Source organism: Meleagris gallopavo, chromosome 26, assembly GCF_000146605.3.
Source record: "Meleagris gallopavo isolate NT-WF06-2002-E0010 breed Aviagen turkey brand Nicholas breeding stock chromosome 26, Turkey_5.1, whole genome shotgun sequence".
In the NCBI taxonomy this organism is placed as follows: domain Eukaryota; kingdom Metazoa; phylum Chordata; class Aves; order Galliformes; family Phasianidae; genus Meleagris; species Meleagris gallopavo.
Window position 1 is genome coordinate 1,543,378 of NC_015036.2, and position 27,973 is coordinate 1,571,350.

Genomic DNA, 27,973 nt, shown 5'->3' on the forward strand with positions numbered 1-27,973 from the left:
TGTGTGTGTGTGTGTCTGTGTGTGCTGCAGCCATCTTGTTCCCCCCCAGCGCTGTGGGCGCTCAGCCCCCCGTTACGGCGGGCCGCTCGCTTTCCTCGGCCCGCTCTTTAGCCCGGCTCCCCTCCCTCAGGCAGCCGGGCCTTCCCATCTCCTCTCCTCTGCCCGCTCGGCGCGGCCTTTAGCCGGCAGCCCCTGCCCCTCTGTCCCCCCCCGGTGCCTCCCTCGGTGGTTGGTGCTGTGTGAGCGTCGGGCTGGCGGGGGGCGGCGGGGGTCACTCGCACTAAGGAGAGCGGGAAGGGGCGCACCTGCCCCCACCTGATTGGCCGTGTGCCTCGCGCCCCCGTTTACCATTGGTTTAGAGAGAGGAGGGGGCATTGCGCCCCACTCCTCGGATTGGCTGCGGTGGGGCGAGGAGAGTTTATAAGGGACAGGCGGGGGCACCTGTGGGCTTCAGCTGCCCCTGCGCGGAGCGGCTCCTCTAGGGCGGCTGTGGGGTTGATAGGAAGGGCTTGGCAACCCTCGCTGCCATGTTGGAGGTACCAGGGTGGGCCCGGCCGAGGGCTCCTGCCGTGTTGAGTGCTCTGCAGGCCTGCAGGATAGAACGAGGGCCATGTGTAGCTTCTGTGTGTGGGCTCTGATAGCTGCCCTTGTTGTGCTCAGGTTGGTTTTTGTAGCGGTGTTGGTGGTTGCCTCAGCCAAGTGAGCTGAGGGCCGTGGGATGGCTGTTAGGTGTGACTGACTTATTTCTTTATGGGACCTCCTGCTCTCAAGGTTTGTAGTGTTGAGTTGCTGGATCTGCTCCTGTGTTGCTCTGGTATTGAAAAAGTGTTAAACTATGGAGTTAAAAAGGAAAAAATGAGGCCTTGGGTCTTTGTCTTATAGACCCTAAAGAGACAGCTGACCCCATAAAGGGTTCATTATCCTTCATGTTGTTTGGAGGCTGCTCTTACAGGCTGCTCGTTGCGGATCCCTGGAAGGAGCCTTTCCAAAGCTTAAAATCCTCCTTCCCAGGTCTTTCATTTTTGAACCTGATCTTCACAGCTGAAGGACTGAGATGAGTGGGCAGTGTTTGCTGTTTGGTTATCTGCACACAATGCTTCCATCACATTAGTGCTGTATTCGTGGTTCTTATGGGCTTTCAAAGGACGAGTGAGCTCAAGGCTGGCTATCCCCGTGAAATGCATATCAATATTTCTATTTACGAGTTTAAGCGGCAATAGAGACTATATTGAACTCTTTCTTCTATTATGTTTTTCAACGATCGAATTTTCTTCCTCTTAGCTAAGTCAGAAGATGAAACACTTGTGAATCAACTGATTCTACAAGAGGGTTATTGGACTCTTTTGTTGTGATAAAGTAATTGGTGGTCTCAAGCTTCCTAACACCTTCATTTGTAGGAGCAGTAGGGAGGTGTATTTCTCAAGCTAGTCCTAAAACGAATAACTTGTCTCCTGAAATGTGATGCTTTTTAGCACTTTGCTACGTGCATTCTTCTCTTGTGTATGAGCTGTTTGAAATGAAGACAGCTTTATTACCTTGGTGTAGGGTGAGATATCGACGTGACTGTTGTTATCTGATGGAATAACTGACCGCTTGCTCTTGACAAGAAGTTGGTGTGAGGAGCTTGCTCTCATCTGACACCTTTCTTTGCTGCTAACCTGCATAGGAAATCCTTAGATGAGCTCTGTGATGTTAATTTGCTTTGTAGTAAGCAGCTACTTTCAGTGTGCTTCTGACCACCTGCAGTTGCTGTCAGCTGTGTAAACAACATTTTAATTAATTTGTAAGTGTAGTTCATTGTGGAGGCTGACTTAATGTTGTGGATTTTGTTTTGGCTTAAACAAGAGCTGAGCTGTTTGCCACTTCTATTTTTTGTGCCAGTATACCATAGAAATACAAGCAGCCTGATGTGTTAGGTAGGCACCTGCTGTTCAGGAGGCCTGGTTTGTTCTCAGTTTGTTCTCTTGCACTTCACACCAGCAGTCGTTCTGCAGCAGGCAAGTCTTGGGGCTGTTTCTTAATGTGCAGAAAAGAGGTTTTGTCATCTGAAAGCAGCGATTTAATGCAGAGGGGTGGGAGAGGGAGGAAAGAAGCAGCGCATTTTGCAGGAATGGGAGCAAATTGCAGCTTTAAGTGGGGGTGGCTTTGGGAGGAGGGATAGGAGATGAGGGAGGAGGAATGGAACTGAGTGAGGTGGTGGTGTGGTTTTTGGTTAAAAAGATGCATTTGCAACAGTATAGACACAGTTTGATACAGATGCTTTCCTTCTTTTCCTTGTTACTCTCGAGGAAGTGCCTTCCCTGCTTTGTTCCTTTATCATTTTTCTCTGTCGTTTATAAACCAAATCAATTAAGTAAATGAGGTCACTACCTCGAGCAGCTGAATCCTGAGATTTGTGGTTTATGGCAGTGGCAGATGCTGAGGATATCACAGGGACCTGAGAGCGCAAAACATTTGAAAGAAGAAAATGACATGAAAAATGTAATAATGTGTTCAGAAAGCTGAGGAGGAGGAAGAAATCAATTATAGGGGTGACTAAGAAGAACATGTGTATAAACATAGATTTTAAACTTGTCTCTTTGCCCACTGAGAACAGGAAGGACAGAGACTGTGAGAAACACTTGGTTATACAAGAACTAAGGCTGCACAGAAGTGTCATCAAGAGCTGCATCTCCAAGCAGGTCTGCAGGCAGCTCTGTGCAGTTCTGTACGATGCAAATCTGCCTTGGAGTTCACTTGCAGTTCTAGATTATCTCCCGTGTTTTGTGGGATAAACAGACTTGTAGCTACTTATGTGGTACTTCCAGAGAATAGCTGCACCATGCTGTCGTGGTGTTTTTGGAGCTTGGGCAGTGCCCTTTAATACATCACACAAGCCCTTTCATTGATGCAGCAGGAGAGGACTTGCCTTGGAGATCTAAGAGGCCTCTTCCAGCTCGTTGTGCTGTGATGGATGTGGTGTAAGGATGCAGCTAGATCAATTCATTATGTGCAATTTGAGGAAAGAGGGAGTTGGTGTTTGGCTGAGTTGTTCTATTTATTATATGGCTAAATAAATTGAAGCCATTTTTCCTTTTGTGGAAATAAATAATCTCTGCTGTCCCAGCCCTGTGTATGATTTCTATTCCTAACTCACCAATAAAGCATAAATATTGTGGCTATATATTACCTGATTATTAACATGCAGACAATGCACAAGAGCTGAGTTCCTTGAAACAATATGTGGTTTTGATGAATGAGGATGCAGAGGAAGAGACAGCAGTTGTGACTCAGTAGTCAATGAGGTTGGAACCCCAGCGTGCTTCCCAGCCATCTGCTGCAGTGGGAGCACCTCCTTGCCAAGGAACCTCAGGAAATGCACCAACTCTGCCTCCGAAGCAAGCTGGGGTAATTAACTTAAGTGTGGGATATAGCTTTTGCAGACACATGTGATGTTCCTTTTGAGGATCGTAAATCACTTTCATATTAAAAGCTGGAGGAAGACCCGTGGTCATAAAACCCCCTTTTGTAGCAATCTTGCTGTCCTTGCATATGGTTAACAGTGAAAAAGAGTGGTCAGTGAGCTCAGTACTTAAAGAATTAAGCTAATAGCCACTGCTGTTATTGCTGCAGGGAACTCCGGTCTATATGCAAGCCTCTTCTACACTAGGGAGTAAATCACATTAGCTTTTTTTATGTGCCATTATTGTAAAGTGGCTTCTCATCTGAGATACTGCAGTGGCTTTATGAGTCCCTGAGAAGGAAAGCAGATTTCTCCCTTTGCCCAGCTTTAATGTTCCCCCATCGCTGTCATCTCAAAGAAGGGACAAGGATGGATGTTTGGCAGCTGCTGGCTCCGCTGCTTTCTCAGCAGAATGTTCTTAATTGAACTTGGAGAGCTCTCTGCAGATGAAGTCTCAGGAGTTTTTGTCTGTATCTCCTGTGTAGCCCAATGGTTGAAGGAAAGTCTCATTCCCTAATAGCAGCTGTGTGAAGGTGTATAGGTGCTGTGTATAGGTGCTGTGTATAGGTGCTGTGTATAGGTGCTGTGTATAGGTGCTGTGTATAGGTGCTGTGTATAGGTGCTGTGTATAGGTGCTGTTGATCCTTTTTATGACTTTCAGAGCTGAACTTCTCTTTGCAGCGCTGTGTGGCTTCACTTTTCAATTTCTGTCAAAAATCCTTGCATGCCAAATAAAAAGAACAGCTGCTTTGCTGTCTTGTGAGCCCTTTTCTCAAAGCGCTGCTCGATCCCATTCCCAGCTGATGGGGTCGCAGGGGCACTGCAGGGTGGTGTGGTCTGCCTGCAGGTAGGCAGTGCTTTCATCAGCTCTCGCCCTTGGCAGGCGGATGTCTGCTGCTGAGGACAGCAAGGCTAATGAGGACGTTGGTGTTGGGTGGTGAATGAGGTGCTTTGCCCTGAGCAGAGTTCATCCAGAGCTGAATGCAGCAAATAGGGAAAGCTGCTGATTTAATGATACAGCTTCAGATGCTGCTGGAATGGGAGAGAGGGGTTACAGTGTATTGTGGAGGTCAGAAGGAGTTCTCAAGTAAGTTTTCCTCGAAGATGAAGAGCTGGTCAAACACAAAGAGGCTTTCCATGCAGAGGAGAGACATCACCATTAATGAGCATTCTGGATTGGATGAGGAAGAACTGAAGATGAAGGCCATAGGTCTGTGGCAGCTGCAGGTCTGCAGTGGGTGTTAAGAAAAGGAGGGTAAATACAAACAGCATCCTGAAATGAACCAGTTTCCTCCTGGACAGGTTGTTGGTTTACCTGCACTTACCCAGTGAGGCAGGCAGCTGCGTGTTTTGGTGCATAGGTATAGAGGAGAGTTCTGTTCCTGTCCTGTGTCTGCTGACTGCACTCTGATTCCAGACCAGATGCTTAGCAGCTGTGCTGAGGTCCTGTAATGATCTGAAGTCATGGAGCTGTGCTATCATGCCATGTTTGCACTGCATCCTGTTGCTGCTTTGCTGTTCTGATGCTCTGCAGTGCTACTGGGTTAAATTTATACCCACTGCTGCTCCAGCTCATGTCCTTACCCGTATGGATTGGGTGAAGCACACCTGCTATTCTGGGGAGGAAGATGCTGTCTTTAGCTATTGTAAATGGTTTAGTATGTTGTCACTGCTTCCTGCTCGTGTGCATGCTGCTTATCTGGCTGTGTGTAGGTGTTGGGGTGGTCGTGTGTTGGATGACAGCTCCCAAAGTGTGTGTGCCCCGTTAAGGTGCTTGTCGTGGCGTTTTGCTCTATTGGAAATGCCTGGTGTTGTATGGGCAGAAACCTCAGCAGCTGCAAAGCACAGCCTGGGGGCACACAGTGCAGAGAGCAAGCAGAGGCTGTCCCCTTGTGTGCCAGTAGCTGGGTAATACTGGCACTTTGATTTAAGCCTGAAGTCTCACGCTTCTGCTAAGAAACTAACGAAGCTTGCAGCTAGACCCTGTGAGAGAGAAAAGTGCTCTTCTTTACCTGCATCTCCCAAAGTGCTCTTGTTAGCAGGATTGATGGAGGCACCACGTGGCCTGACGTACTCATCCTGCTTCCTCTGCAGCTGATTTGATAGGAATAAAACGCTGAGGCTCTGTGTGCTGAGCTGGGCGTCTGTTGCTTCCTTGTGCTGTGTGACAGCTCTGCTGATTGAAACCCACTGGGAAATCAATAAAATCTTGAGGCTGTCAGTGTCACAGCTGTAATGATCTTTGATGGGGGATATGAGGAAGAAAATAAGGTCATGCAGGATTAATTAGGGAGCGTCCTATGTAGAAGGACGTGGGAACAAAGTTGTCGTGTCATTCTGTGCTCAGTGTAGGGGAGGTTCCTCGGGTGCCTGTTGGTGTCGTGGGTGACTTTGGTGATAACAGAAGTGATAAGAAGTCGGAGATGGAGCAGTGGTGTAGGAGTGCATCCCAGGGGGTTGGATTCCAGGCCTTATTTTGTGGTACAGAAGCTCAACAAATCCTGCAGCTCGCGTTCTCTGGCTGTTATTGCTACACAACTGTCTGCATGTATTTTATTTCTCCAGGAAGCAGCCACAGGTAATGGCACCATTCACAGAAACCACACCACTGAGCCTCTGAATTGGCTCATCCTTGCTTTTTTCCCTAACATTTGAGATGTGTTAACTTTCAGAACTAGGATAAAACTTGAAATTAGTGTATTCTGCTTTCTCTTCCGTCTTTTTACTTTTTTTTTTGTAGATATGCATCTTCATGTCTAGTTTTGTCTATTTAAAACCCACGTGGAACCACGAGTCTCCTTCCCACTCAAGCTGTAAGTTATCTGTGCCTAAATGAGCTGCTGGAGTGAGTCAGCAGCTGCCCTCAGACCTCCGGTGTCTGTTGGTGGGGAAACTCAGCCAGAGCTCCCACTTGTTGCACCACGTGGAGAGAGCCATAGCCCTGCCTTTCTCTTCATTTAATCTCTGATTAATTTAATTGCATTCTTCCTAATCATGTAATTCTATTATTCTTATTTTAAAAATCAAAACAACAAACCGTGAAACCTTTGCCACTTATTGTTCTGGGCAATTAAGTATTGGTTAATTGATTAAACTACTGGCTATTGTTAGTCCAGTTAGCTGAACTGGCTCTTGTTTCTGACTGCCATTAGTTAACAGAGCTGTTTGGGATGGACAGAGCTGAACCAAGTTGGCAGGAAGGCATTCAGTTTGATGTGAAACTGTTCAGGCTGTTACTGCCACAAACACAGCCCCGTTCCTCGGTGGTTCTGCAATCACCAAAAGGTCTGAACCCAACGAAACGAGGCATGGAGTTCAGCGAAAGTGGGGGGATGAGATGGGATTAATCCTGGGATTTTCTCCTTAATAAAGCAGCGAGAAGCCTTGAGACAGCAGGATGAAAGTGTAAGGGTGGATATTTCCTACCATCTCAGAGCTTATGTGAGCTGTAATAGAGAAGCTGTATTTATTTGTAAACAACCCATGTTTGAGCACTGTGGAAGCACGGCTGGGAGCTCTGTCCACTGCTGCAGTTCTTTTTTCCCATATTAACGAGATCCCCTAGCTAAAGCATAGCATGCAGGTACACCTACTTCTTTCCTTTTCTCTTCAGTGCCTTTTCTGGATGCCTTGTAATGAGCCGTGAGAACAGAGATAGCATTTCTGTTCGTTTATCCCTGATGCAGCATGAGCCCAGTGAGTGAGAGCTGCCTGTCCCATGTTGTAGCGTGTTGCTCAGCACGAGGCAGCAGATGCTGGGCTCTGGCAATGCCCAGAAATAACTTTCCCAAACTCTGTGTACGTGGAAGTGATGTGATTTCTTTTTGAGTTTATTTCCTCCCCCCGCATTTGGTTCAGTGATGTTTCTGTGCTGTTGGTTTCCATGTTCTGGCTCAGTCAGTGCTCGGGTCTGCGGAGCTTATTCATTCGTGGTGAAATCAGCAGAAGGCAGAAAATGACTGCTTTTTTCCTTATCTTTTTTTAGCTTGACGTTGATGAGCCAACTGCTGGCATTTATGGGAATAAAATATGACTAAAATAATTTGCATTTAAAATGCAAATGAATGAAAGCATCAGCAAGGAGCCTTCTGCTTTCTTCGTGGAGCACAGACAGGGTGCTGGCATTGGATCAGTCCAGGGAGGCTGAGTATAAAGCAAAGTTAATTGGAGTAACTGAGAAATGAAATGGGCTCAGCCTCATGCTAATTCCAGGGCCTGTGGATTCAGTGTGACATTAGAGACAAAGAATTGGGAAGGTGCTGAACCACTGACTGAACCAATCGCCAGAGCCATGAATTACCCTTCTGAGATTCCCAGTGGCAGATTGGGAGGCCTCAGTAAAATTGCAAGAGGTGAATAAAACACAGCTTGAGAGCAATTTGTCAGGATCTTTGGACTTGCATCAATTAGAGTTTACGTTTCATTATTCTTTTTCTAAAAGTTGCCTTTGTCACATTACCTGAACGCCAGCTGGGCCTGCCCTTCTGTGTGAGGAGAAAGCTGTCTGTGAGTGTGAGGCCAGCAATGCATCTCTGAATGTATCCTTGCCTGTTAGAAGTTTAATGTTGATTTTTGGCATAGTTTATTGATTTCTGGCCTTGTGTATGCCAGCAGGACCACGTGCAGAATGTTCTGCTGCATGCTTGTGGCTGAGGAGGGATGTGCAGGAGGAGTTCAGTACCCTTCAGTGCGATGGCTGAGTTCTTTCCAGCTCCTAGTAAGGAGAAAATAATTAGGCAACATGCTTGAGAATGGACAGTGAAAATGCCTGTGTTCATTAAGTGAAGCCTGCTTTTATTCTGCAGTATGTTCCTGTAGTGCAGTAGCTGATAGCTCCCTTCCATCACAACAAAAACAGGCTGTTACACGTGTGTTTTCATATCTCCATCTCCTTTCCTTCCAGCCATGTTACTGAAGATCCCCTTGTCTTCTGGAAGTAGAAGCACAGTGAAGAGATGAATCTATTCAGCCAGACATTCCTCCAATAGTTATTTCCCATCGTGGAGCACCACGGCAGGGAGGAGATGGACTCGAAAGAAGAAAGTCCTCAGGTGTGGCCTGACTCTGCTGAGCAGGACCAGAATGCTGCTCAGGTGACTTGTGCCTTGGTTTCTGCTTCTGCTGGATTAGGCTCAGCGTAGTGGCTTTGCAAGCAAATGTTCCCATTCAGCTGTTTTCTTTTTCAATTTTTTTTGAAACTGTCTGGAAAATCAGCTTGTATCGGAGAGGAAATAGAAACATACTTGTAGTGATTCCAGAAAGTGAGCTGTGCAAACCACAGCAGTGAGCACACAGGCATTTGAAATGTATGAAATGAAACCAACCAGTAGCAATATGCATTCAGTGTCCAAAAATAAATATATACAGTTGTGGGAAAGTGAAAGGATATTCAGATTAATAAACATTAAGAAAATATGTGGTCTGTGGCAGCCCATTCTGTTAGCATCAATTGAATCAGCTGGAACTGTGGGTGGACCTTTTAGGAAAGTAATACAATTTTTTCCAGTCAGACATCTGGGGAGTGGGGAAGAGAGAAATGTTAATTGTCACTGACTAATGTAGTCAGATTCTGCTGTGTGCAGCTAGTCCCTCCATCTCTGAGACAATGCAGCTGAGAATTTTTAGAAGACTGATTTATTTCTTTGAATATGTTATGAAGAGAGTGCTGCGTGTCATTTGAACCACAAGCCAAGGAATCTTGGCTTTTCTGGTAGCTTCCAGCTTTGAAATTTGCAAAGAAAAGCAGCTTTCAGTAACCTGTGTTTCTCTGCAGTGGGATAACAGTGCTGCTGTTTGCACACAGCAGTTAAAAGGTTTGATCAGTATTTGCAGAGCACTCTCCAAATGTGAAACACTGCATGCATTTTTACTGTAGTGTTTGCATAAGGATTTATTGTATGGAATCAGTGCTTAGCATCCCCTGGGGAGTGCCAGGTGTCTTCTGAAACAAACTAAAGGGTGAAATGAAGTAAATAAAATTTGCAGATGTGGCCTTATTTTATGTGAAAATGCAGAGTGATGGATGTGGATACCAAAGCTAGGTTTCCTGCTAACTGTCCTATTTTTTTTTCTGTGCGCTGAAAATGGTTTTCAACGTATAAAAGGTGTCAACAGATAAGTATGTTCTTATTACCACTGGACTCATTAATTCTGGCTTGTTTTAGGTAATATTAAGTCAAAACAAATGCATTTGCATTTGAACTGCCCTGGAGGCAACTGTTCTAGTAGCCATTGGAGTCATTGCTTCATGTTTTCAGTTATGTTTCCCTGTTTAAACATTGTCTGCTGCTCCGAAGAAGCAATCACAGACATACTATTGCTGTCTTGTGATAGCTGCAATCCTATTTCTTGAAGCAGTAATCAAAGTTAATAGATTCTGCTAGCCAGTTTATCAAACAGAAAAATTTCTTGCAACTATGGAAGTAGCCGAAGTAATTATCATAAATCCAGAAAGCAAGATAGAAAATAAAGAGAAACAGAGCATGTAGTGGAAATGCTGAGGCACAGCCTGAAGCAGTGATGGAGCACCTGGTGGGAAGGCAGGGCCAGCCCAGGGCAGCTCAGGTGCATGCAATGCACTGAGTGATGGAAGGGCTGCAGCCAGGATCCACCCCTTCCCAGCCCTCATTTAAGGGCTGGCAGTGGAGGTGAGGGGATCTTGCTGGAGATCCCTGCATATGTGAGGCTGTTGCATTTGAGCAGGTCCTCCCTTGCTGCAGCCTAGGACTTTGCTGTTCTGCTGTCACTGCTGCTGCTTCCACCTCATTACTGTGTACCAATAAATCCCAGACAAAAGTTCAAATCCAGATGTTTTCTCTTACAAATTTTCAAGGGATGTTCCAAGAGTTGTTTGAATGCATGCTCTATACCAGTAAGGTCTTGAATTAAAATGCAGGGTAAAACCTGGAACCAGTGGTGGTTATTACATCCAGATTTCTGTGCTGCTAGCATAATTTAGATGAGTTCATGAATACATATATTACACACTGGGGTTTCTATTGTTGTCCTAACAGCTGGTTAGATATTAGGGGCATGAGGTGGTGGATGCCTCCACAGCCGATACCTGCAGCCGTTCCAGTCCCGGATCTGTTTTTCTTCCAGGTGCACTTTGTCCCAGAAGCAGGGACAGTGGCACAGATCGTGTACAGCGAGGAGCAGGAGCGTCCCTCCCAGCAGGTGGTGTACACAGCAGATGGCACCTCGTACACCTCCGTGGACACCTCGGAGCACACGCTGGTTTACATCCATCCCGTGGAAGCTACGCAGGCACGTGTGGTTCTGAGCCCACCCCTCCCTTATGGCATCTAGGAAATAAAACAGGCTTGTTTGAGATTAAAGCCAGCTGCCAGCGAGTGGTGTGACTGGAAAATAGCAGGCAGTTACTCCTAACGCTTTTATCTGCCCGTTGCTGAACAGGGACTTCATGCTGTTCGTTTCGGTCTGATGTGCAAATGTGGTAATCAAAGGATGTTGAGGCTATGAATTATGAAACGCTTGTTATTTCACTAAAGGTGGACAGGGTGGTAATTAAATCAAAAGTGTTTTTGAAAACGCTTAATAGTTTCTCCAGAAATTCTGCCTCTGCCTGTATTTGGTAAAAAGCTGAGAGATCTGTGTCTTCAGGAAGAGTCCTTGTTTGCACAGTGCAGTTTTAATTATTAATTGTAACAATAACAGCCTTGGCTTTTTGCAGAAGATCTCGGTGAATTCAATCTAATTTTGTAATCTCTGTTCACAGAAGTTGTTGATTGCATAGGCCTCAGTTATTTTTCTTCGTAATTATAAGAAATATCAAAGCTTTTTTTTTCCCTCTGATAGAGTGTGTTTATATGGAGTTAATATAGCATACATCTGTACCTCTGCATGGATAGACTTTAAAAATCCAGCAAACAAAACACAAATAGACGTGCTTCATCAGAGTGCTTTATGTTCTTGGACAGAACAGACCAATATTGCTGCTGAGTGCCTGTATGTGACACTGCCAGCAGCACTGGCGTAGATTTCTGTGGCATCATCTTGTCTCTTGTGCAGTTTTCAGCCAAATAAAAAGCAGTTCCCATGTGGTGGGGTGTTCTGAGATAAGATACCAAGAGGATATCTCCCAGGAAGTTAATGACCAAGTGATTCTGCAACTCTCTGAATATTATCACTTTATCTAAATTAAAAAATGCACTGTAGTAATAAGACATGATCATGCAAAAAGCACCAAGGGAGTTCTTACCATCTCGTGCTTCAGTTTGCTGGAGCCAGGCTGCTGTGTGCTCAAGTGTTTCAAATGTTGGCCAAGCAAGCAGGCAAGCTGCTGTCAATGCTTAGTGTTCCTCTGAGTTTTCTCTTCTGATATAGCAGCTCTCCCAGCAGAGCTGTTCTTGAGGAGTAGCATATGAATATTGGAGTTGTCATGTCTCCTATTAAATGAAAGCAGGCATCCTCATCCTACCAAATTCATATGTGGGATGTGCTGATATCCACATGCTTTCTTTTGAAGAGCTCTTTTGAACTTGGAGGAAAAAAAAAAAGAATCTGCTGGGTTAGTAGGCATGTTAAAAGCCAGCAAAGCAGTTATTGTTATGGGGATTGCATTTTGGTGGCAGAGCAATACTCGTGTGCCTCGGGAATGATCAACCTAAGGCCAGTTTGATAAGCCTTTCTCACTTTGTCTAGACTCTGTTTACAGATCCGTCCCAAGTGGCTTATGTCCAGCAGGATGCCACCACGCAGCAGGTAAGAAAGAGACCTCGTTTTCTTTGGGCTTGAAATTATAAGGAACGTTAGTGACAGAGCATAAAGAGCTTACTCTGAATTTGCAAGATGGCAACCTTCAGTCATTTACCATCCAGTGATGGTGAACAAAAAGCAGGTGTTGGTGAGAGACTGTTATCTTGGCCCTTTTGTGCATCAGTGTCAATAAAAAGCATGAATTTATTTTTTTAATACATGTTCAACAGCAATACGAGTTTACTGTCCCAGATATCATGGAAAATCTTTCAATAGTATTGCTTTAAGTCAGTCAGCAGGCTGATACATCTGACTTTATTTTAATGTCATTCTGGAATGACTGAGTTAGAAGTTGTTCCCATACAGACTGATCAAAATACCTAGAAGCCCCTAAAAGCTTCCAAGGGGTAGAGATTGGTTTTGAGCCAAGCTCTCAAACTACCAGAAACTTCCCTGGAAAATAAGTATGGAACCTGAAGGAACTTAGCTGTTGGTTTATTTAATTTTTTGGGGGTTTCCCTGGGCTGGCGTGCTTGTCTGTAGGAAGTGGTCTGGGAATAGAAATGCCCCTGGAATGGCATGTGTGAACTGGTGTTAGATGTGAATTATCACCACACTGCTGATGCTATCATTAGAATGTGTATTGGCAGTCCTGGAGCAGAGTGGGGGGTTGAATGTGCATTGAAAATAAAGCTTTTTGTTTAAAGGAGACCTAAACTGAGACACAAAACTGGAAACTCTGAATGGCACAGAGGTGTTAGCTGCTTTTTTTACTTTTCTTTTGAAGGTGTCACTTTGGATTTTTGCCATATCAGTTTTGCTCCGGCAGAAAGCCAGAAAGTTCTATTTGATCATCTCAAAGCTTATTCAGCAAGCTTCCCCAGTAAATATATGATGAAATCGGAGGGATGGGATGCTTACCTGCAGTGCAGGTGACTCTGACAATAGGCTGTGAGCTGCTGCTCTGATATGTTGAGCACCAAGGGCGTCAGAAGTTCTTGTCTGTGTGTCTTCAGACTGCCCTCCTTTCTGAGACTGGCAGCAGTCCCAGCAGAACAATCTCATTATGGCACTTATTACCTTTGCAGGTGTTTTTACATCAGCATTTCATGTAGGACATCCCTGAACAAAGGCATCTTTGTCTTTGAAAAGTTTTACTTTAAAAAAAAATAGTATAAATTTCCTTTTAAAATAACGCCTATATTCTTTGCATTGTCTGGAATTTACATGGAAATGAAAATTAGAGATGTTTGAGGTGTGATTAGCAGTGAGAAGTGCTAATATGTGGTACAAATAGACGTGGGGTTGTATGAGCCTCTCGATGCTGGCGGAGCTGGGGGTGTGCTGCTGAACAAGGATGCTTTTCTGTTGCCCCTTGGCGTCCAGCATGGCAGCAGTGGGCAGTTCAGCTGTGATCCTGGAGGTTTCCTGTTTGCTTTCATGCACTTCCCTGCAGTCTCTTTATTCTTTTTTTTCCTGTAGGTTTATAAGCAGTTTCATAAATTACTTTTAATACATCTTTAAGCTAGATTTGAAGTTTTAAAACTATCTGCTTATGTTATGAATTTTCTTGTGTTCCTTTAGTGCTGGCGTACTTCACTGTTCTCAGTTCTATCTGATATTTATTGTGCACTCTGTAGTGGGGGAGAGGCTTTAATTTTAGCATCAAAGCTGTTTAACAGTCAGAGACATGAACTTGTAGCCACATAATGTCAACTGTAGAGAAGGATGGAAAGTCATGCAGTGTGCTGGCACGAGTGGCTGCATAGATAAGCAGAGCACCAAAGACAGGAGAGGTGATTCTTGAGAGTTCAGTTCTGCTTTATCACAGAATGAATGGGAACAGTATGTGATAATGTGTTAATTTTTCTGTTGCTACACAAAGATATGGTATAAAATTGAACAAAAAATGGATGGTGTGGCCAAATAATGTAATAAAATTGCTGTTGGAGTTCTCTCATCTTTGAGTGCTTGAACCTCCAACAAGGTCAGTACACCTCTTTGTGTTATAATGTGTCTTCTTTACTTAAGAAGAAGGAATACAGATGAAATCAGGAGATGATTCTTCATTTTATTTTTCGAAGGAGAAGGAAGAAAGTAAATTTGGAAATGGAAGAGACAAAGACCATAGTTGAGTGGTTTGCCGAGAGCTGAATAAAGAGCTGATCACACTTGGCTTTCGCCTCTTTGAAGCCCAGGCTGGGTAGCACTTCTGCTTAAAGGAGTGGGACGTGGGCTGAAAAGCTTTTCAGTTTGGGTTCTGTGTCTTCTCCTGTTGTCTCTGGATTTTTTTAGGCTTTATGCAAGTCTGTCATCCATATAAAAACGTCATTGAAATGCTGCAGATTTTGACCTAGTGTAGGACTCCAGGGAGCTTTGCATGCAGGGCTCTGCCCGTGTAGAAGTGAAAAATGGAAATGATGCAGTGCTAAAATGAGTGCCTATAATTTTAGGTAACTGTGCTCTTGCCTGCTGCTGCTCAGAGCATGAATCCCACCAACCTGTCTGTGCTCGGCAGCGTTGCTGAATCCCCCCAGCAAATGGCTCTGGAGCAGGGTCAACAAGCAGATAGAGTAAGTTGCCAGGCACCCTTTTCTTTTGAATGTGAAAGTACTGATTTCATTGCTCCATTGTCTCAGGTGATGAACTGTGTCTGAGTGATATGGGAGGAGATGCAGAGAAACCCTAGCACAGATTTGTACTGTCTTCATCTCACTGTGGAATGTGTGTTGTGTTGTTTTCTTGAGAGAGAGATCATATTATCTAATACACAGAGAAACCTCATCTGTGGGTGGTTTTGTCTTGAGCAAGCACCTTAAAATAATCTTTGCTTTGAGAAACAAAGTTAACACAAGATGCAACTCTGACTGTCACATAGGACAACATCCTCTGGGTGTCCTTGCCAATCTGTTGACAGCTTTACTGTGTTCAGTGTTTCTTGTTTGCTACCTGAGAAACCTGTGTAGCAGGTGGATATTCAGTGCGCTGCATGTTGGTTAAAATGTAGGGAAAGTCAAGGAAAAACTTCATTAAAATAGCGAGAGAATAAAGTAGTCTTGGTGTTATCTCCTCCCTCATTGACTTTTTTTACACGTGTGTTCTGGGGATTGTTTTCATCTGATTGTATGATAGGAGGAAAAAAATGTACCAAAGTGCAGGATTTGACAGTTTGTACAAAACAAGTTGAAATACAGCTTTAGGCTCTGTATAACTTCCAGAGAGCTTGGACTCCATTGCTGAAACTTTTCATGAACATCCAGAACTTCTGACTTCAGTTTTTTCTCCCTTGAAGTCAGGCCTTGCCAGAGCTGTCCTGAGTGACTGTCAGCAGCAGGGATTTCAAGCATCACTCAGCATTCGTGTGTCGTGTAGCATCACTTTCCTTCCTCCTCCTTTCCTTTACCAGAGAAAGCAGAAAGGGTAGGCCAGCAGGAGCCTTCATTGCTTGTTTTTGTAAGAGTGTTTTTCCTTGTGAACCAGTTCTGATTGCTTTTTGTGAATTCTGTCTTCAGGCATCGTTACCGGTGCATAACCAGGTGTTACCTCCTATGGAGGCAGTGGATGGTTCTGACCCTCTGGCACCGCTGCAGAATCAGATGGAAAGGATGGAAACAAAAGAGGAAGATGACGAGGATGAAGAAGATGATGAAGATGGGGAAGACACTGACATGGATGAATGGGATCCAGATCCACCTCGACCATTTGATCCCAATGATCTGTGTAAGCATGTGAAGTAGTGTGTAGTTTTTCAGCTGCCCTTTCTTTTGCTTTCACCAGGCCTCTACTAGATGGGGTCAAAGATCTCTTGTATTTTTAGCAGAACTAGCTAAAGCCCTTTATATCCAGAAATGCATGCTCATGTTGGGCTTTGTCACTTAGAAGGCAAAGTGAGATAGTTTTTTATTTTGTGGGAGGCCATCCTCCCTAATCTTTTAAAAGAAAGACAGACTATTGGAATGAATGTTCCTGTATCTGAGATGAAGATGCTCAGAGTGGTAAGGCTGTCTCTTCTGAGCTGGTGCGTGAGTGTCTGTCTGACAGTCATGTCCTCTCTGACTTTGTGTTATAGGGTGTGAAGAGTGTAATAATGCACATCCCTCCGTGTGTCCAAAACATGGACCTTTGCATCCAATCCCAAACCGGCCTGTGCTGACCAAGGCAAGAGCCAGCCTCCCCTTGGTGCTCTACATAGACAGGTTTTTGGGAGGTGTCTTCTCCAAAAGGCGTATCCCCAAACGCACACAATTTGGACCTGTAGAAGGACCCCTGGTTAGACAAACTGAGCTCAAAGACTGCTATATCCATTTGAAGGTAAGGGGGTGTGGGTGAGAGGAGAGGAATTTGTTTAAACTTTGATTTTTGTGAATTTGAATCAGTGGCTGTGACTTGATCAATTACTTTACTGGACATGTTCCTGTTTTGCTTCATTTCTGAATATAACTCAGAAATATCCAGCTTCCTTTGGCTTCAAATCAATCCCTTTATCCAAGGAGGCAGTAATCATGATGAATATTCTAGCATTATGGTGTTATGGTGTATAGGACTTCAAGAATGCAATGCTGTGAATCACTGTCATGTAGGCAGAAGCAACGTGTAGACATAAAAATAGTCTGAGGATGTTTTGCAGCCGTTATTTTGCGTTGTGCTGTAACTTATTTTTTCTGCCTTTCCCTTCTTCCTCCCCCAGGATGTAGGGGAGAGGAGATACTTTTCTCTCTCGTTCTCCTTGCCAAGTCTATTGGCATGAGATAAACTGGATTTCACTAATTTCTATTTCATATTTACTGGCTTGATCGTAGGAGTTACTCTAGTATTTGCCTGAGATATGGTCCACAGTCTTAAGAGCAGTGGTCAGGGTCTGACTAGGACTACAGACAGATTCAGTAACCAAAAAGAAGTTCATTTGAAGAAGTGGGTTTTTTTTTCCTTAACAGCTTGAGGCACTGAGAGGCCTGAAATAGAAGTGGGTGTGCTAGTTAGAAACATCTGACAACATCTGCTGTATCCACTACTGAAAGTTCAGCTTCTTGTGCCTCAGTCACAGCTGTACATCACATACTGTGCCTGACTCTAATCACTACCTGTGTCTAAGTATTTTCCTGTGTACTGCTTGTTCTTGGATCCCCATTAGCAAAGAGATCAGCTATGTGCTCGTTGCTTTTCTGATGTAAATGTTGTGTAGTCACAGTAGACTTTCTTTAGAAATTGGAATTCTTTCAAATCTGCTGCAAGAAAGTCACGTGTAACTGATTTTTATTACAGGTGTCTCTTGATAAAGGTGACAGAAAAGACAGAGATTTGCAAGAGGACCTGTGGTTTGAACTTTCTAGTGAGGCTCTTTGTAACTGGATGATGTTTGTGCGTCCAGCTCAAAACCATTTGGAGCAGAACCTGGTTGCTTATCAGTATGGCCACCACATTTATTACACAACCATTAAGAACGTGGAGCCCAAACAGGAACTCAAGGTATGGCATTGCTCGTATTTGTGGGCTTGCTGTTGCTACTGATGGAACCAATTTCAGTTGCTACCTAATAAGCGCAACTCCAAAAGCCAGAAATGATTGCTGTAAATAATTGGAGCATTTTTTAGGGCTTTTTCCTATGATAAAGCACATGCTGGCCTGAATCAAATGTCACTGAACTCAGCAGTCAGCCACTTACAGGTTTTAAATGAGTTTGGCTGAGACATAAAATGAGGAAGCTTAAAATTAGAGCATGTAAATGATTTGCTTGTCACTGTCATGCTTTACACTGCATATATTTTGCTGATGCAATCTAATTTTTATTACAGTAGTCTTATTCTTTTTAGTTCTGGATGCCCTTTCCAGTTAGTCCTATGTGCCTTTGACATGTTTTCTGGTGCCTTAAGTGAATGTGGTCTTTCACTTTACCTGGCTTTCCTGGAACTTTTGAAACTTTGCATGTGGAAAGTGATAAAGGATATTGTGACTGCTCTGTGAGTGACTTTTTGTTCCCTCTAAAAATATATTGATTACTTTGAGCTCAAAGCAGCATGGCTGGCTGAGACAGCCTTCCTTTTTAGCATCGTCTGGGGAACTGGGGAGGTAACAAAGGAAAAACTAGTATCAGGAAATGGTTTGTTCTTCAGAGCATTCTTGTTGCACATAAGTTCTTACAGTTTAACAGAAGGAAGTTTTAAACACACTTAGCTAAACCAAAAGCCTGCTTATACGCTTGTTGCTGATTTTTAAGAGCAGAAACTATTTCCTTCCCTGGAATCAGTTTTTAATTTCTTTAAACCAAATCACTGGAAACCTTATTAATCTATTCTAGATGTATCCAAACTGCATTTTTCAACTGTTTTAAAATCAATTTGAAATCAGACTTCAATTAAATCTGTACAGACCTCCTTGTGAAAGCACCATTTTTCTTGCTTCGTGTGTCAGTAGTGTCTTTAGGTGTAAAACTGTTGGGATAGATGACAGCAAATTACCTAGCCTGTGTAGTGTTTTCTTTGCCAAGTAGGCATCTATGAATTTGTGAGAACTTGAGCACTGCATGACAGGTGAGTTGTCTGGGGGCTCCAGTTTCCTCCTTTGTCCAGCTAGTTAGATGCCTACAAAGTACCATGTACATGCTGAGGAAGTCTTCCAAGGTCTTACAGATGCTGCTCTCAGCACTGCTACAAAAACACCTGTGAGTGAGTCACAACTTGTCCAGGTTTTTCATGCTGGAAATCCGTTCATGCCTTATTTAAGAACATCTTTTAAAATTGAGCCTTTTTAAGTAAACAGCAAGATGAAAAGCAACACAAAAATTTTGGGCTAAATTTAAGCATCTGATTCTAGGTTCTGGTAAACTTCTGTCATTTGTGTGGCTCTCTGCTGAAGGTTTCCTAAATCACTTCAATCATAAAAAGTGGGCCCAGCATGCTGCAGCCTGGCAGTCCTTTGTTCTGGGAAGCAAGACTGTATTTCTTGAGACTTCTGCTTCTAAAAACACTTCTATGTGTGTCTCTGCATGCTGTGCTGCCTGTTGTCTGTGTAAAGACATGGGAAATCCCTCGAGTTAAGAATTCTTCCTTTTGGTACAACTGCCCTCCCAAATAACAGTGCTGTGCAGTCAGATCTGCAGAGATGAATTTTCTTTCCTTTAGAATGCTGGTAGCCAAGTGTGAGATTAACATTTGTATGAGGAGGCTGTGCCTTAACATTACATGGACGTGCTTTCAAAGCTAAGCTCTTCTATTCATCAGTGGAGGTATATTGAGCTCAACAGGCTTTATTAGCAAGGACGAAAGGAGAAAAAGGAATTAGGGTCGAGGCAAATAAAGTAAGCATGTTGCATAGAAAACATTTTTCAAATGAATTCATTTGTTCCTTTCCATGTAAGGAAGCATTGTGTTACCTTGTGTTTCCCACTCAAGGTGTGGTATGCTGCCTCTTATGCAGAGTTTGTGAACCAGAAGATCCACGACATATCTGAGGAGGAACGCAAGGGTAATTTGGGCTCTTCTGCCTTCTGTTTGCAGTGTGATGTGGTTGGGTGGTAAACTTGGCTTTGAGTACGGGGCCTATAAGCTACTGGAAAGAGGTGTTTCTGTACTTGAGTAATGAACCTATATGCTCCTGCTTCAGATTGAGGAAACTTCTGTTGACTGCACCTAGCCACACAATGCTGTAGGTGCTCTTTTGTGTATCTAATTCACGTGAATTTTCCTCAGTGACCTTCTTGTCTTTCTGCAAGGAGCTGTAGTTGCGTCACAGGGCAGAGGGGATTGCTAAAAGCAATGTTAAGTGGGGCTGTGCTGGGTGTTCTGCAGCCTGTCTCCACTTGAGTGGAGAAATACAGCCCAGGATAGAAGCGCTTGGGGAAAAAAAATGAGGCATTTAATTGATAGTGTCTGAAATGCTGTTGCTGACCTTTCCAATGGAACACAGTTCTCAGAGAGCAAGAGAAGAACTGGCCATGTTACGAGTGCAACCGTCGTTTCATGAGCTCAGAGCAACTTCAGCAGCATCTCAACTCCCATGATGAGAAGCTGGACTTCTTCAGCAGGTACTGAAAGCTTTAGTTTTGTCCCTGTATAATGTTGTTGCTCTTCAAGGTTTGCAGAATTAATATCTGCAGGTATTAGTAACCAACTTGGGTATTCAGGAGAGAATGGCTCAGCACTAAGAAGGTGAAAATACAGCACCAGAAAGCTGACCGGCTTAAGAGGCTTTGTCACAGAAAGAGCTGAAGGAAAATAAATACTTCAGGGAAGTTAGTGAATTTTTTGTTGTTTTTTTTAACAGTGACTTAAACTGCAATATTTTTGCATGATAAAAGTGAAATACTGATCCTTTTCTGATGTATCCAGATACAGAGCTCAAAGAATGAGGCATCTAGTGCTTTGCCTCTCCACTGAGGTGGAAAGATAGTTATCCTGACCTATTATAAACTCAATCTAGAACCATCCTTCAGGGAACAGTAGACACTGGTGCCTTGTTCCTGAAATTTAAGTGGCTGCATTTTTTTTTTTTTGACACAGAGTTGTTCCCTTCAGTTTACAGTGTCTGAGTGCCTTTCTGGGGAGGGATGTTATGGCTTCGGGCTTTAAATTGGATTGCTGGTACAGTTACTTCCCAGCACTCTGTACCCTGGGATGCCAGAAGGAGAGTTGCTATGGCTGAGTGCTTGCTGGAAGCCAGTAGTCCTCTCAGTCCCAAAATTATCAAAGTAAATTATAATGTGTTCTGTACTGTGATTTCTCAGAGTGCAGCACAAGAGCACTGGTTGGTACCTGCTTATAGTTTTTGGTGATAGTTTCTTCAGATTTTGTTCTTCATTGCAGGCTGTTGGTACTAAGTAAGAATGCATAAAACGAGTGAAGATGCCAAATCCATCTCTTGTCTCTAACTTGAAGCATTGTGCTCTGCAGAGCCAGAGGAAGAGGTCGTGGGCGAGGAAAAAGAAGGTTTGGACCAGGCAGGCGCCCGGGACGCCCTCCCAAATTCATGCGTATGGAAGTAACCATTGAGAATGGAGAGAAGTGTGAAGAAGGAACACAGGTATATTTGGGATGGGGAGGAGGAAAATAAGATACCATATGGGCTGTAAATGTTTAACTAGAAGAATTTAGGGCATCAGTGTAAACTGAAGGCTTGCTCCTGCTTTATACCTAAGGAAATTGTGATGTTTGTAGGTGTGAGTGTTTGCTGGGGAGCACATCACTTCTGTTCTATAAAGTCTGTAAAATTGCTTGCATTTCTACAGCAACTTTAATCCCAAATCTTGTAGCAGTGAGAGGCTATTGCAGCTGTTTAGCAGCATCACAGAAGTAATTTAGACAGTAAAACTGTAATGGGAATTTAGGTTCGCATTTGTCCTTTCTGGAACATGAGGTCAGAGCCTGCTCTTATAACTGTTGCTGGTGGAATTAAATCAGAGCTATGATTCTTTATGATGTTTTAATATTAACAAAGGGTCCTTCTGTCGGCCTACTTACTGCAGAATTATTTTGCTTGTGGCTGATAGTTATATTCTACAGGAACCTAACATGATACATTGATATAAATTAAATGTTAATTCTGTCTAATGCTGACTGGGCATAGGGTTAACATAAGACCCTTTTATGAAGGTGTCACAAGAAATCAGTGGCTCAGTTTCGTTGCTTAGCTAAAAGCTGATGTCTGGAGTGGTGATTTTCTTCTGGCATCTCACTAGGTTACAGTTCATTGCTGACTCAAAGGGAGGAAGGTCTACATGGCCTCTGAATGCCTGCTACTTGCTTTCTGAGCATGCAGAATTGCCCTAAATTTTGCATTATATGCATACAGTTTGAGATGATGCCACTCTCTTTGCAAATTGAGCCAGCAGCCAGCTCCATGTTCCAGCTCTTCTCTCCAGAGAGTCAAGACTCAGTGGGCACAATCCTGTGCTAATTTGTTTGAGTGGCTCTGGACTGGTGGTGGCTCACATCCTCCCAGCTTGGGAATATGGCCCAGATCTAGTTCACATGTGTCTGTAAAGTCAAGCAGGGAAGTATCCCAGGTCTTTGGATGTCTGCCCACCTTCCTAATGACTAGGCACAAGTTCGTCTGCCTGAGAACTTGAGGCTTGAGGTGTCATGACCACGGTTCTGTGTCAGCATGTGTGAAAATTTGCCACCTAGGCTAGGGTGGGACCTTTGGATAGTATACTGTTCTACTAAATCTCCCTGTCTGGTAAGCACTAATGATTTATAACAGCTGCACTCCTTTGCATCTTGCTGTTTTTTTTTTTTTCTCCCACGCCTCCATTTGTGTTTGAACAGTACCAGCCCTGAGCTGTTGCACTCTTGATGTTTTGCTTCATAATTTGAGCTTTTAAGTTCCTTAGTTGCATTGTAAGTGATCACATGTAAGGATCTATGGGTTTTTATTCTCCTCATACTGGAGGTTTCTATCCAAAAGGAGTTATTGGGCTTTTTGAGGAAAGCAAACGTAGATTGTAGCATGTACTTCCTGTTCCAAACATCCTTTTCTTTTATAGTAATGCTAAAATGGAAGAGAGTATCTTTGTGTGATAAATATAAGTAATATATGCAGCTGGGTAGGTGAGAGTATGCAGAACTTGGAAACTGGATAGTGAAACACACTGTGCACAGTGTAATGATCTCATTTATCACTCTTCAGTTCATCATTCCAGCTAGTTTGCTAGAAAGGGGAGACCCTGCATATCAATGCCTGATAATGTTTTGGGGTGACAACAGTTTCAATGAGACAGAAATTCCTTGCTTTTCCTGGAGGTCCAATCCGTGCTACTCACTTTGGTCTTAAAGTTTCTTACAGGTCATCTTTGGTTTAAGCAGTGATGAGGTCAATAGTGCAGAAGTTTGTTTGGCTGTTAACAGCTGGGTTATTTTGATCATCTGTGTCCAATCTGATGTGGATTATGTTATGGCAAAAAGTGTTATGTTCTTGCAGTACTTCTTCCTCAGTGCTCTGAACATTGGCTGCTGTAGGTGGAGAACTGCTGAGATTATCACTGAAACATATTGGAATAGAGCAGTGTAGACACTTTTGTTTATAGCTTACAGTGAAATATGTAGAAGTCTGGTTGTCTGCTGAGTAATATCAAAGCATTTTTCAGTGGGTGGGGGGAATAATCACTGGCTGTATGGTTTGCGATTTCAGGACTTGCTGCATTTTTCCAGCAAGGGGCAGTTTGATGAGGCCAGACAAGCAACACTGAATGGGCTGGAGCAGCAGGAACAGACTCCAGTGCCATCAGAGACACAGTCGACACTGGAACAGCAGTCAGAAAACCACCCGCTACAGATCCAGCCCCAGCACGATGAGAGTGCAGTGCCTACACAGAGCACCATGACAGCAGATGACATGAGGCGAGCAAAGCGTATCAGGGTAAGCAAAGACAATGGTGGCTCATGTTTTCTCTCACCCTCTCCATTTGCTGTAACCCAGAGAATGCTGGACCTGCCTGAAAGGAACAACTGATCCCTTTCTCCCACTGCAGTATCCATTTCCAAGTCCTGATTAAAGCATCTCATTCCTAGCAAATTTTCCTTCTGAGAAGAAGACAAATCTCATGTAAAGAACGAGTGTCTCATGAGATGCTATTGAGAACTGGTCACCAATTGGAGCTGATTCAATTCCAGCACAGTAATTCTTTCACAGAAGCACAGTCCATCCAAGCTGGCAAGCAGGAGTGCTTCCAACAGCCGGCTGGATCATGGTGCTGTGGCACAGACTGGCTTATTCACAGCACCATCTGTGCCTCTCAGAGCTCTTGCTTTGCAAATAGTTGCTAAAGAGAAATCACAACCTCAGTTCAGATCTGCTTAGCTGATGATAGTGATAAAATCCTTTCTTGGGGTAGAAAACCTGTCTGTCTTTGTGAGATTAAAACCTGTGCTAAGAGCTTTGTATACCAACAACAAATGCTTTGAACCTGAGCTTTGTCAGCTGAGTGAGCTGTTTTTTTTCCTCTATTGTGTGTGGGAGGGAAATGATTCAAGCAAATAATCCTTCAAGCCGTGTAACTGTGAGATTGGTTTATTTAGCCAAAAAATCTTTCTCTTCCATGTGTAAAATTTTGATTACAGAAAGGAACAGCTGCAATTTGGTAAGACATAGTTCTTAGGGGATGAAAAGATTAGGAAAGAGTTGAGTAAGAGTTCAGTATAGAAAGATGTTGAGCCAGATTTGTGTCTCAGTTTACACTGATATGTATGCAAACAGTGATGGTGTTACCTCGTAAATACAGCAGCATATCTTGAAGGAGGAGTTTGGCTGTGATGTTAATTTAAGATTTTATTAGACAGTAAATGCAGGAGGAAAGGGAAAGAAATTCTGAAGGTACCTATGTCTTGCTGCTTGGTGTTTGTTCTCTGAGCATTTATCACAAGCGGATCACAAAAAGAGGTGTGCAGTGGTGGTTTAATCCTCAGTGATGTGTTTGTAGCACCAAACCTATAAATTAAACAGCTTGTGCTTAGCAGAGTCCTGGTGATGTTTCAGGAGAGGGGCATTGGCAGAATGGCACGCTGATGGTTGTGTAGCACTTTTCCTCTTTGCATCAGGCTGAGCAATGAGAGTTTGAGACAACAGAAAACTAGCTGCCATTACCTTTTAACAACTGAAGAACTGTATTGAGCTTTAATACCCTGTACAGTATGTAATTCATTTCCAAAGAATAGATTGATTACCATCTGGAAACCTATACAGCTTTAGTTCTTCCTTATTACTCACATAAGATTGCATTTTCAAAGCCAACAATCTCTTGTGACTCACTTCAGCTTTTTTTAAGGTTTAAGGCAGGGATGCTCTGCATGTATTTTCATTCCAGCTGTGGTATTGAACTCTGGTGCCCCAGGTTCAAGTCCTGATGGAATTAGTTCATTTTTCATCCTCTGCTTTGAAGCCTGTGGAGTTTGACTTTTAATATGGAAGTCTGTTAGTTACTATTAAAGGGATATACTCTTTTAATAAAATAGAAGTACAGTGTTGTCTTCAGCTAAAAGGAATTTTTTATTAATTTCAATTTAGTTCCATTGTCCAGAGTGATTATGGACTGATCTCAGGAACACATCAGTGCATTTCCAGATGGCCTTTTTTCATGTACAGACCTGATCCTAACATGCCCTTCGTGTGGGGTAACTGTTTACTCAGAGGAAGCAAGTGGCATGACAGGGATATGATTTGGAAAGCACAGTCATTTCCTCTGTGCTGAAAGAAGGAAGGTGATAAGTTCTGTAATGATGAGTACAGACAATAAGATGAGGCTCAAAATGTCACTATTCCTCGACTTTCCACCCTATCAATCCTTGCCTGGTTGTCATTCTGCCCTAATTATTCCCTTTTGCCAGAGGTATTTCATTCTCTCTGTGGCTCCAGTTACATTACATCATTATTAACTCTGAATCTAAGAAAACGAGAAGTCACAAAATACTTTCAAGGTTATCTGTGCTTTTTATTTCGGTCCTTTAAATCCTCCTGGGCAGTTGTTGTTTACAAGTTAAACATTGAAGATCTATTCAGTGGTTCTTAAGGCAAAAAACTCAGTGGAGTTTTGTTTAAGTAAAGGGGGAAAAAAGCAGTCTGAAGTGCTGGCCCTCACTGAGGCCCACAGAAAGCGTGAATACAGAAGTCATGACTTCTGTTTTCAAATCCATTGCATAACATAAGTATTTTTCTCTTCCTTAATGCTGCCTGCTCAGCTGGAGCTGCAGGTAGGTTTATTTTTTTTTTGCGTTTTTTCCGTATCTAATGAGATGGTACATAACAACATTGCATTCTATGTTGTTTTGTCCAGCTTCTGTTTAGTGTCTCTTGATTGATCCCCACCTCATCAGTTACAGTTACGTGGTTACAGTTGTCCTTTAAGCAACTGGCATCCAGAATGAAGAGTTACCTGAGTAACAACTGACATTTTTGTAGTGATTTCCATACTTTACTGCTCCCAGGACTGTGCTGACTTAGAAGATGTGGAAGTAGCCTGGCCTGCTGTCTTAGTAGTCAGATTGTTTGAGGTACAGATAGCAACGTATGTTAGCAGTGGAGTTGAGAACTTGTAGCACATGTCTTTAGCTGTTTGACTTGTTAGCACATCCTTGTAGTTAAGGCAAAATTATATGGGAAAGTGAAGGGAAAGAAGAGCAACTTAGGATATTAAATCTTAAAAATAAAAATTTGTGCAACTCTTGCTCAGTTCAGTGTTCCTAGTTTCTTTCAATACCAAGAAAAGCAGTTTTCAGGTTTGACTGTGTATAGTCTGCTTCCCTTGGAGCAGACAACAGAATTTGAGTGAGTTTCTTTTGATTTAGCACCATCATGGGTTTTTAGCTTCTTCACTTTTAGGCTCTTAGGTGTGATATATGCTAAATGGCAAAGATGAACAAATTGCTCTCAAGTTCTTACCTATGCTTATAAAACTGCCATTCTGCCCCTGCTGTAGTATTTTGAAATTCTGTTCTTCTTAATAATAGTAAAAAAGGGCCAGCATCTCTTAAAACTTATGGTGGAATGCATTTTTCCAGGCAATGCTAAACCACTGCTGCACACCTCTGATCTTCACAGAAGTGGATTTTTGTACTGGGCAGTGGAGTTGCATCAGCCCTGCTCCTGCATGACAGAGGGAGGGATAGACACGTGGGGCTGACTGCATGGCCCAGTCCTGAAACATAAATTGGAACTACAGCTCTCTTCTTGTACCCAGGTCTCTTCTTTGGAGGGGGATTTAGCTCTATTTTACAGAAGAATGCCATGCTAAAGATGGAAATGTGGACAGGAGGGGGAACTTCTCCATTCTGCTTCCTTAACTCAGTGTGTAATTGCAGGTATTTCCCTTCTATCCATCACAGCATCCACTTCTGTAAAATGCAGACTGTCTGTGTGACCAGAGCGCCTTTTGAAGTTCAGGTTCACTGATCTGTTGTTTTTTGATCTCGGAAACGTTGGTCTGTGAAGTCAGTATCCAGCAAAAGCTAATGGACTCTGTTTCTTTCAGAATGCAGCTCTTCAGCACCTGTTCATAAGGAAATCCTTCCGCCCATTCAAATGCCTCCAGTGTGGGAAGGCGTTCCGGGAAAAGGACAAACTGGATCAGCATCTGAGGTTCCACGGCCGGGAAGGGAACTGCCCTCTGACTTGTGACATTTGCAACAAGGGCTTTATCAACAGTGGTTCTCTCGAGAGCCACATGAAGTTCCACATGGACCAGAAAACATATTCCTGCATTTTCTGTCCCGAGTCCTTTGACCGTTTGGATTTACTCAAAGATCACGTGGCCATTCATATCATTGATGGCTATTTCACCTGTCCTACCTGCAAAAAGCGCTTTCCAGACTTCATCCAGGTGAGATGTTGTACTGATTTAAAGCCCCACCTGCCAAATCTCTTGCACGTGCTGTTTTTCTTCTTTTTTCTTTTTTCTGGTGCTTGGATTTCAAATGTGAACCCTCGTTAATATTTTTTTGAAAGAAAAAGCTCAAAACATGGAATTCTTTAAGCAGTGAAGGCTAGTCTCAAAGTAGGCGAAAGCAATTGCTGTTATAGAAAGTGTCAGCAAGATATCAGCTGTTAAGATGAACTTATTTTTAAGCCAGATAGATGAGAACTTTTTTTTTGCTAAGAATTTGAGACTGTTTTACCACACTATTTTTTTTTTTAATAATAAATTCCACTGTTCTGTGATCTGCAATTCTAGGTCAAGAAACACGTCCGCAGTTTCCATTCAGAAAAGATTTATCAGTGCACAGAGTGTGACAAGGCTTTCTGCCGCCCTGACAAGCTGCGGCTCCACATGTTGCGGCACTCGGACCGCAAAGACTTCCTGTGCTCCACGTGTGGCAAGCAGTTCAAGGTGAG

General features: G+C 43.3%; 1 protein-coding gene across 7 annotated transcripts in view; it reads left to right on the forward strand.

Annotated features, from left to right (window-relative positions):
• The first annotated feature begins 56 nt into the window (after nucleotides 1–56).
• PRDM10 (PR/SET domain 10) overlaps nucleotides 57–27,973 on the forward strand; it is a 38,688-nt gene continuing 10,771 nt past the window's right edge. The window contains exons 1-15 of one of the 7 annotated variants that reach the window (XM_010723600.3): nucleotides 57–4,652; nucleotides 5,790–6,020; nucleotides 8,346–8,535; nucleotides 10,544–10,708; nucleotides 12,107–12,166; nucleotides 14,614–14,733; nucleotides 15,673–15,880; nucleotides 16,230–16,471; nucleotides 17,423–17,626; nucleotides 19,549–19,621; nucleotides 20,063–20,180; nucleotides 21,046–21,175; nucleotides 23,282–23,509; nucleotides 27,114–27,461; nucleotides 27,813–27,968. In XM_010723600.3, the coding sequence (XP_010721902.1) occupies nucleotides 8,467–8,535; nucleotides 10,544–10,708; nucleotides 12,107–12,166; nucleotides 14,614–14,733; nucleotides 15,673–15,880; nucleotides 16,230–16,471; nucleotides 17,423–17,626; nucleotides 19,549–19,621; nucleotides 20,063–20,180; nucleotides 21,046–21,175; nucleotides 23,282–23,509; nucleotides 27,114–27,461; nucleotides 27,813–27,968 (2,121 nt within the window). In that variant the 5' untranslated portion in view covers nucleotides 57–4,652; nucleotides 5,790–6,020; nucleotides 8,346–8,466. Of the gene's footprint in view, nucleotides 6,021–6,297; nucleotides 8,536–10,543; nucleotides 10,709–12,106; nucleotides 12,167–14,613; nucleotides 14,734–15,672; nucleotides 15,881–16,229; nucleotides 16,472–17,422; nucleotides 17,627–19,548; nucleotides 19,622–20,062; nucleotides 20,181–21,045; nucleotides 21,176–23,281; nucleotides 23,510–27,113; nucleotides 27,462–27,812; nucleotides 27,969–27,973 lie in introns of those variants that run through there. The other 6 variants (XM_010723601.3, XM_031556861.1, XM_010723602.3 and 3 more) reach the window with 6 other exon arrangements.